This window comes from Lithobates pipiens, unplaced genomic scaffold (assembly GCF_037356315.1).
Source record: "Lithobates pipiens isolate NorthernLeopardFrog02 unplaced genomic scaffold, aLitPip1_a1.2 Scaffold_13, whole genome shotgun sequence".
In the NCBI taxonomy this organism is placed as follows: domain Eukaryota; kingdom Metazoa; phylum Chordata; class Amphibia; order Anura; family Ranidae; genus Lithobates; species Lithobates pipiens.
This window is the reverse complement of record NW_027507718.1, coordinates 545,747,007-545,764,252: the sequence shown is the minus strand read 5'-3', so window position 1 is coordinate 545,764,252 and position 17,246 is coordinate 545,747,007. Positions and strand designations below refer to the sequence as shown.

The 17,246-nt window shown below is 44.6% G+C and overlaps 1 protein-coding gene across 2 annotated transcripts; it reads right to left on the bottom strand.

Moving 5' to 3' along the window:
• Positions 1–452: 452 nt before the first annotated feature.
• LOC143976253 (N-acetyltransferase 8-like) lies at positions 453–15,884 on the bottom strand. 2 transcript variants are annotated; one of them, XM_077478664.1, is made up of 2 exons: positions 15,770–15,884; positions 453–1,261 (listed from the first exon to the last, which is right to left on the bottom strand). In XM_077478664.1, exon 2 carries the CDS (start codon positions 1,252–1,254, stop codon positions 583–585), a length of 672 nt encoding a protein of 223 aa, XP_077334790.1. In that variant the 5' UTR covers positions 1,255–1,261; positions 15,770–15,884; the 3' UTR covers positions 453–582. The 2 variants fall into 2 exon arrangements, with proteins under 2 accessions (XP_077334790.1, XP_077334789.1); XM_077478663.1 differs by lacking the exon at positions 453–1,261 and adding an exon at positions 14,502–15,195.
• Positions 15,885–17,246: the final 1,362 nt, after the last annotated feature.

Below are 17,246 nucleotides of genomic sequence, written 5' to 3'. Positions count from 1 at the left end.
CGGGCAAAATCAATGACTAGTCTACACTTTGGCAATTCCCCCTCTTCTCCCCTCCCCTCCCCTCCCCTCCCCTCTTGTCTTCCCCCCCCTCTTGTCTTCCCCCCTCCCCTCCCCTTGTCTCCCTCCCCTCTTCTGTTCTCCCCTCCCCTCCCCTTGTCTCCCTCCCCTCTTCTCTTCTCCCCTCCCCTCCCCTTGTCTCCCTCCCCTCTTCTCTTCTCCCCTCCCCTCCACTTGTCTCCCTCCCCTCTTCTCTTCTCTCCCCCCTTCCTCTTCCCCCTTTCCTCTTGCCCCTCTTCCTCTTCTCCACCCCTCTTCTTTTTCCTCTTCTCTTTCTCCTCCCAGCTCCCCTCTCCTTCTTCTTACCCCCCATCCCCCTCCTTTCTTCCCCTCTCCCTCTCTGTTTAACCCCCCCTCCCCATATATATATATATATATATATATATATATATATATCCTAGGTAACTACAGGTAAGCCTTATTATGGGCTTACCTGTAGCACAAAGTGGTCTATAAGGGTTTACGACCACTTTTAAATATTTTAATAAACTGATGCAGTGAAGACTCTTGATCAAGCAACATGTTTTATTTGCCATTGGGAATGTCATATCTAAAACATATCCATTGCAGCCTAATGAGTCTTTCTGTGAACCCGGTCATGTAGCTGGTGTGCGTACACCTAAATCCCACCGACCTGTACAATTGTGTGGCAGAGGTTTGTACCGTTGTGGTGGACAGGACCACTGCCTTACACCCTTTCTTCTGAGCAAATTCAATGACTGTCCTGCACAAGATTTTAGCAATCCCTTTGCCCCGGTGGCTTTGGACCACAAACATCCTTTTGAGCTCTGTGTTTTTCTCTCCTCTGGGTAGATACGAGGGTATAGCAGCCACCATGCCCACAAACTCCCCATCAGACTCCACCACCCAGTAATTGTACCCTTCCCGCTGGAGATAATATTTTGGGATGTCTTTCATGTCGTCGGCCAAAGCGTGTGTGGCATAGCCATAGAAGAACTTTCTTCCACACAACCAAAGCACAACCAATACAACAACCACATCCAAGATGGCCAGAAGGATGGAGCCAATGGTGACGAGTGGAAGCAGAAATCCAAGAACCACGAGGAGCCAGTTGTGAGGTTGCTTCAAAGCTTGGTGAAAGGTACTGTACGCGTGTTCATGACATCCTTCAATGAAGAGTTTTTTGACTGCTGGAAAATCCGAGTGCTTGTACTGTCGTACAATAAGTGTTGGCATTGTGTCTCTGAAACAAAATAGAGGTGTAATTCAATTCAAATTTTCAACATGTTTGAAATATGTTGGTTGGGGACATCGGGACAACTTATTACTCGTTAATTTTGCCACATATATTTTGTTTTACAGTAAAGGTTAAAACATTGCAAAAGGGGAGTGTTGCTGCCAAATTACCTGAATGCCATACATCAAGTCTCCAAACGGCACCCCAGGGGCCAGATGTGGCCCTTTGCTTGCCATTATCTCGCCCTTGGAGCACTATTGCACCAACTGGCACCAATGATGGGTTACCATTCCCCCTATTGACACCATCAATAGGGCACTATTTTTACCCATTAATACCAACAATGAGGTGCTATTTTTACCCATTAATACCAACAATGAGGCGCTATTTTTACCCATTAATACCAACAATGGGGCGCTATTTTTACCATTGATATTAACAAAGTTCATTCCTCCTATTAAAACAAATGATGGAGCACTGCTGCCAGGGCATTTTCTACTCCCACTGGCCACAGTCTGGCCCCCCAAATGCCTGAAGGACGGTAAACTGGCCCTTTGCTTAGAAAGTTAGGGGACCCCTGCCATACAAACTGCTTTTTCAGGAGCCAGATTCTTTAGAGATAAGAACATAAAGTTTTTGCACGATTGTGGTGAGAACTCCTACCACTGCATGTTGTAAAAAATCTGACTAATTACTGTCCTAAAAGTGTTTGGGGACCCGGGTCCTGCCCCAGGGGACATGGATCAATGCAAAAAAAAGTTTTAAAAATGGCCGTTTTTTTCGGGAGCAGTGATTTTAAAAATGATTAAAGTGAAACAATAAAAGTGTTTCCTTTAAATTTTGTACCTGGGGGGTGTGTATAGTATGCCTGTGAAGGGGCGCATGTTTCCCGTGCTTAGAACTGTCCCTGCACAAAGTGTCATTTCTGCAGTCATTTAAAATCACTCGCAGCTATAATGAATTGTCAGCTCCACGTAATACAGAGAACACTCATTGAAAGTCATTGATAAAAAAAAAAAGCGTGGGGTCCCCCAAATTCAATTACCAGGCCCTTCAGGTCTGGTATGGATATTAAGGGGAACCCTGCGTCAAATTTTTTTTACGTGAGGGTCCCCCTAAAAATCCATACCAGACCCTTTATCCGAGCACGCAACCTGGCAGGCCACAGGAAAAGTGGGGAGGACAAGAGAGCGCCCCCCCCCTCCTGAACCATACCAGGCCACATGCCCTCAACAGTGGGAGGATGCTTTTGGGTCCCCCCAAAGCACCATGTCCCCATGTTGATGGGTACAAGGGCCTCATCCCCACAACCCTGGCCGGTGGTTGTGGGGGTCTGCGAGTGGGGGGCTTATCAGAATCTGGAAGCCCTCTTTAACAAGGGGACCCCCAGATCCCGCCCCCCCATTTGAAATGGTAAGGGGGTACAAAAATTAAAAAAATAGTTAAATAAGACAAACACACTTTTGAAAAAGTCCTTTATTAAAAATAAACAAAATAAAAAAAGATTCCAGCGGTGGTAATACACTCTTGCTATCCAGTGACGGATGATCATCTCTCCGGGGTCCAGCGATGTCTGATCTGATCCAGCGACGGGTGGCCCCGCCCTCCTCATATAAGAAACCTCGGGCCGCCGGGATCCCGCAGTGTCTCTTCCATGGAGACAGAAGATGGATGGATTTGCTGTGCTGGACGGAGAGATCCCCCGTCGCTCATTATAGCCCGCGAGTGATTTTAAATGACTTTTTTTCCTGCAGAAATGACAGTTCTAAGCACGGGAAACATGCGCCCCTTCACAGGCATACTATAGACACCCCCCAGGTATGAAATTTAAAGGAATATTACACTTTTATTGTTTCACTTTAATCATTATTAAAATCACTGCTCCCGAAAAAACGGCCGTTTTTAAAACTTTTTTTTGCATTGATACATGTCCCCTGGGGCAGGACCCAGGACAATAACTTGCATATTAGCCTTTAAAATTAGCACTTTAGATTTCTCCCATAGACTTGTACAGGGTGTTCCGCGGCTTTTTGAATTTGCCGCGAACACCCCAAATTGTTCACTGTTCGCCGAACAGGCAATGTTCGAGTCAAACATGAGTTTGTCTCAAACTCAAAGCTCATCCCTATTCCTGACACACAAAACTGAAGGGAATGTAGATTGTCTAGAGGTGATTTCTTAACCTGTCATTTCTGTCAAAGTGTGATGTTCAATCACCCACACAGGCCTGGGAGACAATGATACAAAACAACAAAGTCTCTCCGAGCAAATCTAATCTTTATTCTTTGGTGTGAATATTTAAAGGGGGCTTTCAGAATGTACCGCCCTTTGAACGTGTCATACAGATTATCCAATCATATACAAGTACAGCCTACAATAAAAGTTAAACTAGCAATTCCTCAAAATCATGTGCTTTCCAAGAAACGAAACAACTAAATAAGATAACAGTAACATGGGAAACGAAACTAGACTAGCAAAACTTGAGCATACATTTTATGAGGTGGATGTTAGAGAGAGACACAAAATGGAAACCAAATTTCTTAAAGAATGAAAGCGGTTAAGCTAAATATCCCTTCAAAAACCACTTTACAATCCATACCGAAGGCTGCAATAGGCCAAATCACGTGGTCTGACCACGCACCATCACCCTTGCACTTGATATAGAGCGGGTAAAACATACTTCCTGGTGCATAAACACACATATGGACACAAACTTCAATTGCAATGTTGGTTCTGTAACAATTGACTCATTACTGTGGAATGCACATAAATCATATAATAGGGGAACGTTCATCAAACTTGGGGCCAGGTAGAAGTGAGCGCCAACCCAGACAGTAAACACATACATAGACCGGATTCGTAAATTGGAACAAGCCAACAAATTAGCACCCGCCTACGTAACCTTAGGGAAGAATTACATTCTTTTCTAAAAGCTTCATTTGATCATCACATTAAACAGTTGAGAGCAGACTGGTATGCCTTTTGGAACGGACCTGGATCTCATTTGGCCAAACAAGTTAAACAAAAAAGCAGCAGCAACATGTGGACATCTAAAGGACAAAGAGTTGATAACCCCAAGGACATAGTGAATTGATTTAGTCACTTCTATGCGTCTTTTATACAATCTAAAAGGCTCCCCCTCAGATCCTGATCCAGACCCCCATGCAAATATCACAATTCCTTGATTCCCTACAATTACCCTCCCTTACCTCAGAACAGCTAGAACGGCTTAACGAACCATTCGCTCAAGTTCTAAAAGCAATACAATCACTACCACTTCACTAGGCTCCTGGGCCAGATGGATCTTGCAATGAATATATCAAAACATTCACACACCTTTTGGCTCCTCATCTAACCAACTCCTTTAACCACATAACGCACACTGGTGACATCCCTAAGGAATCGCTCAAGGCGCTTATTGTCACAACACCGAAACCTGGTAAACCTCATGACGAACCTGCCAATTATCTCCTCCTGAACTCGGATCTTAAAATGTATGCAAAAATCCTAGCCACCCGCTTATCCTTAAATTAGTACACAAAGATCAGGTGGGCTTCGTCCCACACCGGCAAGCCTCTGATGGCACTAGAAGGTTCATAAATCTCACACAGTGGGCAGAACATCATAAAATGCCTTCTCTGCTACTATCACTGGACGCAGAGAAGGCGTTTGACAGGGTACACTGGTCCTACCTCAGAGCAGTACCCCAAAAATGTGGATTCACATGGAACGTATACTTAGCACTACTGGCACTATACTCCTCCCCTACAGCTAAAGTCTGGACCTCAGGAATAACATCTGACCAGTTTGAGATTACCAATCCTACCCATCAGGGCTGCCCCCTCTCCCCATTAATATTTGCCCTTATAATGGAGCCAGGGCCGTCTTTAATATTGATTGGACCCTGGGCAAAACTTTTCTTGGCCCCCCCCCCCATGCACTTTTGCTCTGAGACATACAATAAATAGCAGTTAGACTCAAAATCAGTTTACTGAATCAGATCAGGCAGCTATTGCGATTGGTTGCCAGAGGTCACAGTGTATCATTACCGCTCACTGACTGGTTGCTAGAGGTTACAGCACACATTATGGCTCACTGATTAGTTGCTAAAGGGTTACAGCACATGATTTCTGCTTGTTGATTGGTTGCTAGAGATTACTGTGGATATGACCTCAGGGGGGCATGATATACATATCAATGCTGCTGGCTGCCCCTATTTACATATGAATGCCGGTAATTTACATGTAAACACAGGTCTGAAGGTGAGTTATCTGTACCCAACAATAAGGCAGAGCTGGGCAGCATTAGTAGCAGCACTTCACACTGAGATATTGGGACACAGCACAGGACTAAAACCTCAAGGGATGAGGGAATTTAAACCAGGATAGTTGGCAAGTATGAAGCAGCTGCTTTGGGCCCCACAACAATGACAGGGCCCAGGGCAGCTGCCCCTTTTGCCCTGCCTTAAAAACGGTCCTGAATGGAGCCTCTGGCTGAAGCTACCAGATTGCACCCCAGGGTCTCTGGCATACAAGTCGGAGATGTTGCACACAAACTTGGATTATGTGCAGACAATGTTATTGTGGCTATGACAAACCCCCATACAATCCCTCCCAGCTTTGCATAATCTATTAACACTTTTTTTGTCTGCTATCCCTTTATAAAGTAAACTGCACCAAGTCCTCCATGATTGGAATAGGCTTAGACCAAGCAACAAAAAACTGTCTCTCACGCGCGTCACCTTTCCCTTGGGCCCCATCCAATACCTTTTTCCTATTTAGGAACTCAACTAACATACCCTTCCAACAACATCCTTCAACTGAATCATGAAACCTTACACGGCAAACTACAAAGTCTTTGCTCCGCTCTACGATCAACCAGAGCTTCCTGGGCTGGGAAAATTTACACTGGCAAAAATGTGTCTAATGCCTCACGTACTATACTTCCTCTGGACATTCTCTGTGCCCATATTATCCACAGAATTTTCCATGCTGCAAAAAAATCATCAAAACCTTCATTTGGGACGGCAAACATCCTAGAATAAAAAAACATTCCACCATGTGTACAGCAACATCCAAAGCCGGACTGGGAGTACCAGATATTAAACAATATTATAAAGCCATCCTTCTAAGCCCGACTAAACAATGGTGGTCCCTAACGGAACGCCCCTCATGGGTTCAAATTGAGGAGACCTCCCTAGGACACGCCACTAGATCTCTTCTTGCTACAATACAACCCGCATCATTCCTATCTTAACACGGTTAATCGTCACGATCAAAGTCTGGAAACCATCCCGTCAACTTGCCAGAGGGTTGGCTTCGCAAGCTCTAAAGTTCCTCCCCAAGATTGACGCATGCTCAGAAGCAAGTACGAGAAGGAAGCTATTGGCTACTGGCTATTGAACTTCCTTTTTCTAGTCCCGTTGTACGGGCTGTACGTCATCGCGCTAGCAAATGCCGGACTTTCTGTGTGTCCGTGTGTGGCCAAGTCCGTTCGGTAGAAAGTCCGCCGGACTATCCGCCAGATTGTTTGCCGGACAATTTGATCGTGTGTACGCGGCATTAGAAGAACCTAAAAAGGTTTGACCTTAAACTACTGTACAGGACGCCAAGGTTGGGTCCTGGACGGGTACTATGTGGCGCCTATATTCGGGATGTGGTCCCTTTAAGGGAATCTTGGTAGGCCTCAGGGGGTCACCCAAAAAGGGGTGACAGATTCCGGGTGTAGTTTGCGGGAGATGACTGATTCGCGGTCCTCTCTGTATTTTAAGAGAGGTAGTTGGGACCCGGAATTTGGGAGGCTCTAAAGTGACATTTGGGTGGGAAAGAGCCTCCCTCCCTGACCACAGGGGGTTAACGGCCTCCAGGAAATCACACAGCCTATAAAGACAGGAAGTAGTCAGAGAGGTGTGGTGAGGAGGAGAAGGAGATGAACACCTGTCTGAGGAGCTGTCTGGCTGTGTGGTTATGTTTGCTGTTTGCTGTTTGCTGTTTGCTGTTTGCTGTTTGCTGTTTGCTGTTTGCTGTTTGCTGTTTGCTGTTTGCTGTTTTGGAGGCTGCATAAAGGTCTCTACAAGGACTCTTATTGGTGAAGACCTTTCTACAGAACTGTAGGTGCTTTTCTTTTTGTATTATTTTGTGCTGAAGACAAGCGGACTTTAATTTATGGTTTTACATGCTGGAGAAAAGCTTTATTTTTGATTTATTGATAAATAAATATATTTTGGTTTCACCTGACAACAGTTTATGCACTTAATCCTGCGAAACTAGTATCCCCAAATCTCACACTACGTAGAGGCTTCTTTACTGTAAGAGCGGCAAGGATGTGGAATTTCCTTCCACAGGCGGTGGTCTCAGCGGGGGGCATTGATAGTTTCAAGAAACTATTAGATAAGCATCTGAACGACCGCAACATACAGGGATATACAATGTAATACTGACATATAATCACACACATAGATTGGACTTGATGGACTTGTCTTTTTTCAACCTCACCTACTATGTAACTACCTCGCAAGTACTACCATCCCCTAAGAGTATTAACGTAGACTACCTGATGTAAAACTGTTACACTATGAAAGTATATTTACTGCATTTAATTCTCTTCTGCTACTCTCTGCAAATGCCTTGCTATTCTGCTAACACCCTGGTCATTTCCCTTTACCCTCACTTTCCCCCTACCCTTGTTTTAGCCAGTTCCTGACCGGCGCACGTCGATGTACGTAGGCAGAATGGCACGGGCAGGCACATTGGAGTAAAGGTACGTACATTTTTATATGCCACCCTGCCATCGCGTGCTGGTCGGGACCCCCACGAGTCTGGTCGCGGGTCCCGCGGACTCGATCGCCGCGGGGACACCTGCGATCGTCTCACGGGGAGGCTGAACGGGAAGATGCCGTTGTAAACAGCATCTCCCCATTCTGCCTAGCAACAGGTGATGCTGATCTCTGCTCCATGTGATTGGAGCAGAGATCAGTGTTCACTAACACAAAGCCCAGCCCCCAACAGTTAGTAACACACCCCTAGGACACACTTAACCCCTACACTGCCACCCCCTGGTTAACTCCTTCACTGCCAGTGTCATTTACACAGGAATCAGTGCATTTGGTATAGCACTGATCGCTGTATAAATGACAATGGTCCCAAAAATGTGTCAAAAATATCCGTTGTGTCCGCCATAATGTCGCAGTCACAATAAAAATCACTGATCGCCGCCATTACTAGTAAAAAAAAAAATAATAAAAAATAATAAAAATGCCATAAAACGATCCCCTATTTTGTAAACGCTATAACTTTTGCGCAAACCAATCAATAATCGCTTATTGCAATTTTTATTTTTTTTACCAAAAATATGTAGAAGAATACGTATCGGCCTAACCTGAGGGAAAAACAATTTTTTTTTATATATTTTTGGGGGATATTTATTATAACAAAAAGTTAAAAATAATGTGTTTTTTTCAAAATTGTCGTTCTATTTTTGTTTATAGTGCAAAAAATAAAAACGGCAGGGGTGATCAAATACCACCAAAAGAAAGCTCTGTTTGTGGGGGAAAAAAGGACGTCAATTTTGTTTGGGAGTCAGGTCACACGATCGCGCAATTGTCAGTTAAAACGGCGCAGTGCCGAATCGCAAAAAGTGGTCTGGTCTTCAGCCAGCAAAATGGTCTGTGGTCTGTAAGTGGTTAATGATACCTAGTACTTGATACATCATTACACATCTGTTAAACATACATAATTATCTATGAGATAGGGTCACATGTTCTTAAGCCCCTGTACACACGGTCGGACATTCCGACCACAAAATCCGTCTGATTTTGGCCCAAACTTGTCTTGCATACACACGGTCGCACAAAGTGGTGGGAAAAATCCGATCGTTCTGAACGAAGTGACGTCGAAACACGTTACGTCGGGGACTATAAGCGGGCCAGTAGCCAATAGCTTTCGTCTCTTGGTTTATTCTGAGCATGCGTGGCACTTTGTCCGTCGGAAATTTATGCGATCGGATTTCGTTGTCGGAAAATTTTAGATCCTGCTCTCAAACTTTTTCCGTCTGATTTTCCGACACACAAAGTCCGATGGAGCCAACATGAATCCGATCGCACATTTTCCCGTCGGAAAATCCGACCGTGTGTGTACAGGGCATTACTGTCATTCACAATGCTATATTATCTTTGTAATCTGAAATCCTCTGAATTAAAAATTGTAAGTGAAAAAAATAAATAAATAAATAAATAAAATGAACAAAGGTAAAAAAAAATTATAAAAAAAATTAATAAAAAAAAAAAAAAAATATAGAGCTTTTGGGAACTTATTAGCCTACAAGCGACAAACCTGTTTTACCGTGTTGGTCCAGTCCTTTTTTGGTATGGTCTTCTTCTTGGGAGTTGAAAATGTAATTGAAGCTTCCAAAATAAAAAAGTGACCGTAGTCCTACACGGGGTGGAAAGCAGTCCTATGGGCTAGATCTGACCTGTCCGATTTACTTCTGACATACTGTAACCGTTCAACCTCTCTGAATTATTTACCATCCTGATAAATTTGCCAGAATTTGGTCTCTCAGTTAATAATTAACTGATAAATCTGGTCCAGTTTAAGATCTAGACATAATCACTCTATTCTAAGATGGCCTTAGCCCACGTACACACGGTCGGAGATTTCCACAACCAAATCCGTCGGATTTTGTCCGTCAGATCTAGTCTGACGGATTGTGTCCGAAACTGTTGCATACACACGGTCGGACTAAGTTGTCGAAAAATCCGATCTTTCAGAACGTGATGACGTAATTTCGTTATGATGGGACTACGTTCAGGCTAGTAGCCAATAGCTTTGATGTAGGAATTTGATCTGAGCATGCGTGGCACTTGGTCCGATCAAAATGCTCTACACATGATCGGATTAGGTCCGTCCGGCCCAGTTGGTCGGGAAATATTTCCAATATGTTGGAAAATTGGGTCCGACGGAGATTCGGACGGAATTAGTCCGATGCAGACCACACACAGTCGGATTATCTGACGACACGGTCCGATAAGACGCATTCCGATGGATTCTCCGACCGTGTGTACAAGGCTTTAGAAATTCCTTGAGGTACATCTATAGCCAGACTCCCATATATCGCTTGCAGAGACAATGAACAGTCTTTTAGCTGGTTTTTGTTTATTGGGGGGTACAACTTGGTTGGGGAAAGGGGTATATGGGATGCCCATAGGATAGTTAATTTTGCCACCATATTTAAAGATTTTAGTTTAGCACATGAAGAAATGATGTGCATTGTTTTAAACAGTTATGATCGTTCCCCTGCATCACCATGCAGACTCTTGCTCCTCCTCTGCGCAACTTCTGCAGACTATTGCTTCCAGAATGTCCTCACCCATGACCGTGTAAAGGATGAGGATATCAAGGGTGATGTTCCCAGAAATCCTCTCCTCCTCCTTCGCAAACTCATCCTGTAGTTAAAGAGGAGGGCCGGTTTAAAAAAAAAATAAAATTAAAAGTCAGCAGCTGCAAACACTGTAGCTGCTGACTTTTAATAAGCAGACTTACCTGTCCAGGGCGCCCGCGATGTCGGCCGCCCGAGGCTGACCCGTCCCTCGGCTCTCGGGTCCCGGCGCCGCCATGTTGGCTAAGGGAAACAGGAAGTGGAGCCTTGCGGCTTCACTGCCCGTTTTCCTACTGCGCATGCGCGAGTCGCGCAGCGCTTTGTGAATGGGGCGGGCTGTGTTCTGGGACACACAGTTCCCAGAACACAGCGTGACCCATTACCCAGAAGACGCCGCGGGGAGGAGAGAAGACCAGAAAATCTCCGCGGAGGAGGAAGAGGCAGATTAGGATGATGTGCCTAGCAACAGGCATTTCTGGTAAGTTAAAAAAAAAAAAACTTTCATTTTTTTTTTCTGATTTTTTTCTAATTTTTAATGTATTTTTTTTTTCAGGGTGGCCCTCCACTTTAACAATATAATGTAATGCCACATCTTCTGTAAGCAAAATAAGGATCCACTCTGGGTAGTTCCTTCAGCTGGCTCTGGTTGCTCGCTGCTACTAGGCCAGAGGCCTGCAGTACCTCTCCCCTGGAGGCCTAGTAGATTTAAAAGCACATGTTGAGTGGTGGACTACTGTTCCCAGCTAGCAAATCCTGTGCCCTCAGGCCACATCGATTTCACACTATTCCCCACAGTCTCTTCTGATCCAGGACTCCTCATTCATTGGCCGTGTAATGATGAGGACTTTGCAAATAACCGTGTAAAACCAAAGTCCCCTCACAGACTTCCTGGCACCTCCAGCCTTCCACTGTGGTAACACTCACTGACCTTTCTCTGCCCTGAGTCCTTGATGGAGAACTTGACCGGACCATACGTTCCAACAGCTTCACCTGCCCCTCTTCTCCAGGAGTTCCTCATCAATGACCGTGTAATGATAAGGACACTGCCAATGACCGTGTAAAGGCAAATTTCCCTCACAGACTTTCTGGCACCTCCAGTCTTCCACTGTGGTAACACTCATGACCTTTCTCTGCTCTGAGTCCTTGATGGAGAACTTGACCAGACCATACGTTGCCCCTCTGCTCCAGGAGTTCCTCATCAATGACCGTGTAATGATAAGGACACTGCCAATGACCATGTAAAGGCAAAGTTCCCTCACAGTTCTCCCCAAGCCTCCTCCTGCGATCAGTACATCCCCTCCCCCCAGATGGGGGTGCTCTCCTGCTGTCTAGTATTCCATCCTCCACTTCACTCAGCCGACATCTCCCCCAGTGGCATATCACCTCAGATTATATAGGAGGCCTGCCCCCTGCCAATTAGAGTTGGGAATTGGTCAGGGCTCCCACATGAGCTGCCTGCCACTCCAGTTCCAGGCCCTTCTTCCAGAACATTCTCCCTGGAAGCAGGGGAGGCGCCTCAGAACTAGAGCACAGGTGGCCACACCCACTGCTACTCTAACCACTCCCTGCCCCCAGATCAAAACAGACAGGCCTAGCTTACAGCATAGGCCTGCCTAAATTTACCTGTGCTGACAGTCTATTTAACAAAAATAATATTACTAGCACCTACCTATTGGTAGAGGGTGCTACATAAATGTAATACATGTTTGAAGGAAAACAACACTTCTAGGTTCTATTATTCCACTGTTGTAACAACATTATCCCAAACCAGTAATACCGGACCCTTCTGAAATAGAGTATATGTAAAGTTTGTGTGTTCCCCCTCTCTCTCCCCCCTGCCCTCTCTCCCACTTCCCTTCTTGCCCCCTCTTTCCCACTCTTCTCTTCTCCCCCCTCTTCCTCTACCCCCTTCCTCTACCTCCTCCTCTACCCCCCTTCTCCCACCCTCCTCCTCTACCCCCCTCCTCTACCCCCTCTCCTCTACCCCCCTCCTCCTCTACCCCCCTCTCTCTCCCCGCTCTTCCTCTACCCCCTTCTCCCCCCCCTCCTCCTCTACCCCCTTCTCCCCCCCTCCTCCTCTACCCCCTCTCTCTCCCCCCTCTTCCTCTACCCCCTCTCTCTCCCCCCTCTTCCTCTACCCCCTCTCTCTCCCCCCTCTTCCTCTACCCCCTCTCTCTCCCCCCTCTTCCTCTACTCCCTCTCTCTCCCCCCTCTTCCTCTACTCCCTTCCCCCCCCCTCCTCCTCTACCCCCTCTCCCCCCTCCTTTCTCTGCCCTTCCCATCCCTTCTCCTCCCTCTCTCCTCTCCTCTTCTTGATTAGTTGCATTATTGATTCTGTACCTCTGGGCACAAACAACACATAATACACATATCTGGTATCCCAATACATGTCAGAAATAGGAGAATATATTTTGGGTTTATTTTACAGCTAAAGTGAAACATATGTGGAAATGTCATTTTTTTTGTTTTGTTTTGTTTTCCTCTAAATTCAAAATGATTCCTGCAAAGAAAGTAAAAAAAAACCCCAGGCTGTACTCCTAGATTCCCCCCTGGATTGCATGAATAACTAGATTTGATGTGTGGGGGGGGGGGGGGGGGGGGTGCAGTGTTATTCAGAATTTACCCCTTGATGTACAATTCCCAAAAGTAATAGTAAAGAAGTGAAAAAAAGTGTATGGGACTTTAACCAACCTCCTATTTACAGTGGTAGGTCGGCTCTATTGCGTGAAATCGCGTATCTGAATGTCATTTTTTGTGATTGCTACTGAAGGGAGCACCCGCAGTCCGCCTGCCACCCCGCGTTCATTCCCAGGAGAGGCAGAACCGCAATCTGCCTATGTAAACAAGACAGATCACCATTCTTACAGGGGGAAAGATGGAGATCTTGTGTTCCGCGTTCCTTCTTAGCAGGATCTTTGTCTTCGCCCAGTCAGAGCAACCCCCACACAGCTAGAAAGCACTCCCTAGGGACACATTTAACCCACTGATCGCCCCTGGTGTTGTGAAATCTCTTTCCTGTCATTAGTACAGTGACAGTGCATATTTTTAGCACTGATCACTGTAATAATGTTGCTGGACACCAAAAAAACTTTCAGTTACATGTCCAATTTGTCCGCTGCAATGTTGCAGTCCCTCTCAAAATCACTGATCGTCCGCCATTACTAGTAAAATAAATAAAAATGCCATACAAATATCCCATAGTTTGTAGATGCTATATCTTTTTGCACAAACCAATCAATACAATTTTTTTACCAAAAACATGTTACAAAATACATATTGGCTTAAATTGATGAAGAGTTTTTATTTTTTACATTTTTTTTTTTTTAATTATTGGATGTGTTTTATAGAAGAAAGTTTTCAAAATTGCTGGTCTTTTTTTTTTGTTTGTTTGTTTATAATGCAAAAAATAAAAACCACAGAGGTGATCAAATACCCCCAAAATAAAGCTCTATTTGTGGTAAAAAAAAGGACATACATTTTTTTTTTGGTACAGCATAGGATGACCACACAATTGTCAGTTAAATTAAAGCAGTGCCATATCGCAAAAAAATAATAATGGCCTAGTCATGGGGGGGGGGGGGGGGTGGACCTTCTGGGGCTGAAGTGGTAAATGTACCTTCCAGTCCAGGGTATATTGGAAATTAATTCAAACATATTTGTTTTAAAAAAAAAAAAAAACACTTTTATTTGATATCACATATGTTAAAAAGCTTGTTCCAAAAACATAGTCACAAACTACCCAGCCGCATATATATATATATATATATATATATATATATATATATATATATATATATACCTGACCTGACCACACCTTTCATTTATCAGCTAGGTTAAGCATTTTAATAAACTGATGCAGTGAAGACTCTTGATCAAGAAACATTTTTTATTTGCTATTGGGAATGTCATATCTAAAATATATCCATTGCAACTTAACCAGTCTTTCTGTGAACCCGGTCATGTAGCTGATGTGCGTACACCTAAATCCCACCGACCTGTACATATGTGTGGCAGAGGTTTGTACCGTTGTGGTGGACAGGACCACTGCCTTACACCCTTTCTTACGAGCAAATTCAATGACTGTCCTGCACAAGACTTTGGCAATCCCTTTGCCCCGGTGGCTGCGGATCACACACATTCTTTTGAGCTCTGTGTTTTTCTCTCCTCCGGGGAGAAACGAGGGAGTAGCAGCCACCATCCCCACAAACTCCCCATCAGACTCCACCACCCAGAAATTGTACCCTTCCCGCTGGAGATAATATTTTGGGATGTCTTTCATGTCACCTGCCAAAGTGTGGGCGGCATAGCTGTAGAAGAACTTTCTTCCACACAGCCAAAGCACAACCAATACAACAACCACATCCAAGATGGCCAGAAGGATGGAGCCAATGGTGACCAGAGGGAGCAGGAATCCAAGAATCACGAGGAGCCAGTTGTGAGGTAGCCTCAAAGCTTGGTAAAAGGTAGTGGACGGGTGTTCTTGGCATCCTTCAATGAAGAGTTTTTTGACTGCTGGAAAATCGGAATGCTTGTACTGTCGTACAATAAGTGTTGCCATTGTGTCCCTGAAACAAAATAGAGGTGTAATTCAATGCTAATCTTCAACATGTTTTAAATGTGTTGGTTGGGAATATCAGGAATAGGTAGGAAGGACGACTTAGTACTCATTGATTTTGCCACATACCTATATATATATTTTTACAGTACAAGTTAAAGCATTGCAAAGGGGAGTGCTGCCAAAGTACCTGAATGCCATACACCAGAGATTTCCAAACTGCAGCCCGGGGGCCAGATGTGGCCCTTTGCTTGCCTTATCTGGCCCTTGGGGCACTATTCTACCAACTGGCACCAATGTCCATCAACAGGGCACTATTTTTCCCATTGATACCAGCAATGGGGCATTCTTTTTCCCATTGATATCAACAATGAGGCACTATTCCTCCCATTGATACCAACAATGAGGCATTCTTCCTCCCATTGATACCAACAATGGCACACTATTCCTCTCATTGATATCAGCAATGGGGCACTATTCCTTCTATTAAAACCAACGATGGAGCATGGTCATGGACATTTTCTACCCCCACTTGCCAGAGTCTGGCCCCCCTTCTCTTTTGTTTAAGTGCCAAAAATGTTTACCTGATCCGGTCCTTTTGGGATCTTCTTGTTGAAATTTTAAATTGAGGCTTTCAGAAAAGTGACAGAAGTCCTACACGGGGTGGACAGGAGTCCCAGGGACTAGACCTGGTCTGTCCTATTTTCTTCTGACACACTGTAATCGTTCAACCCCTCTGAATTATTTACCATCCTGATAAGTTTGCCAGGATTTGGTTTCTCAGTTAATAATTAACTAATAAATCTGATCCGGTTGAAGAGCTAGACATAAGCACTCTATTTTAAGATGGCCTTAGAAATTCCTTGAGGTACATCTAGGTTTAGATGCCATAAAAGCTTACAATTTATAACATATAAGTACATGTTTAAATGTAATAAATGTATGAAGGAAAACACAATGCTGTTGTATAGGCTCTATTATTCCACTGTTGTAACAAAAAACCCCACCAGTACTACTGGACCCTTCCGAATAGAGTATGTAAAGCATGTGATTATAGTATGTAAAGCAATGACTAGGTCCCAAGCAATGGCACATAAGGATGAAGGTATGTACTAAGTGTAATGAAGCATACAGTGGGTATAGCCTGAAATGAAGACAGAAACTGTTTTTATTTTATCCAGCTGTATTTCCTCAGTGCATCTTATGATAAACAAGTGAAAGATCTAACACCAAAATGTCAGAAAAAATAAAATGATGGTGACCGTTTGTGGACTGCAGTCTTTAAATCGTTCCACACATTTTCAATGGGGTTTAAGTCTAGGCTCTGACCAGGCCATGCAAGGACATTCCCCTTTTTTCTCCTTCAACCACTGTGTGCTCATTGTTGCTGTGTGCTTTGGGTTATTGTCATGTTGGAAGGTAAACTAATGCCGCGTACACACGATCAAATTGTCCGGCGTACTTACTCCGGCAAACAATCGAGCGGATAGTCCGGCGGACTTTCTACCGAACGGACTTGGCCACATACGGACACACAGGAAGTCCGGCGTTTGCTAGCGCGATGACGTACAGCACGTACGACGGGACTAGAAAAAGGAAGTTCAATAGCTTCCTTTTTCGTACTTGCTTCTAAGCATGCGTCATTCTTAGTCCGCCTCACTAGCATACTGACGAACGTATTGTCCGCTGAAACCCAAGTCCGCCGGGCTTTACGCTGAGAAAGTCCGCTGAAACCCACACACGATCGAATTGTCCGGTGAAATTCGTTTCGGCAGACTAAGTACGCCGGACAATTCGATCGTGTGTACGCGGCATAAGGGAGCTATATAGGAGGTGGAATTCTTATAGGTAGAGCTCCAAAGGGATAAAGCTAAAGGGAAAGTAATACCAGGAGTATGCTATAGGCCCCCTAACCTAAAGGGAGGAGGGGGTGGCGGACCTCCTATCACAATTTGGATTAGCAGCAAGGATATAATTAACAATTATCATAATGGGGGATTTTAACCCTTTCATGACTAAGCCTGTTTTTGGAATTTGGTGTTTACAAGTTAAAATCCATAT

Coding starts and splice junctions, on each gene's coding strand:
- LOC143976253 (XM_077478664.1), bottom strand. CDS start 1,254: ATGCCAACACTTATTGTACGACAGTACAAGCACTCGGATTTTCCAGCA.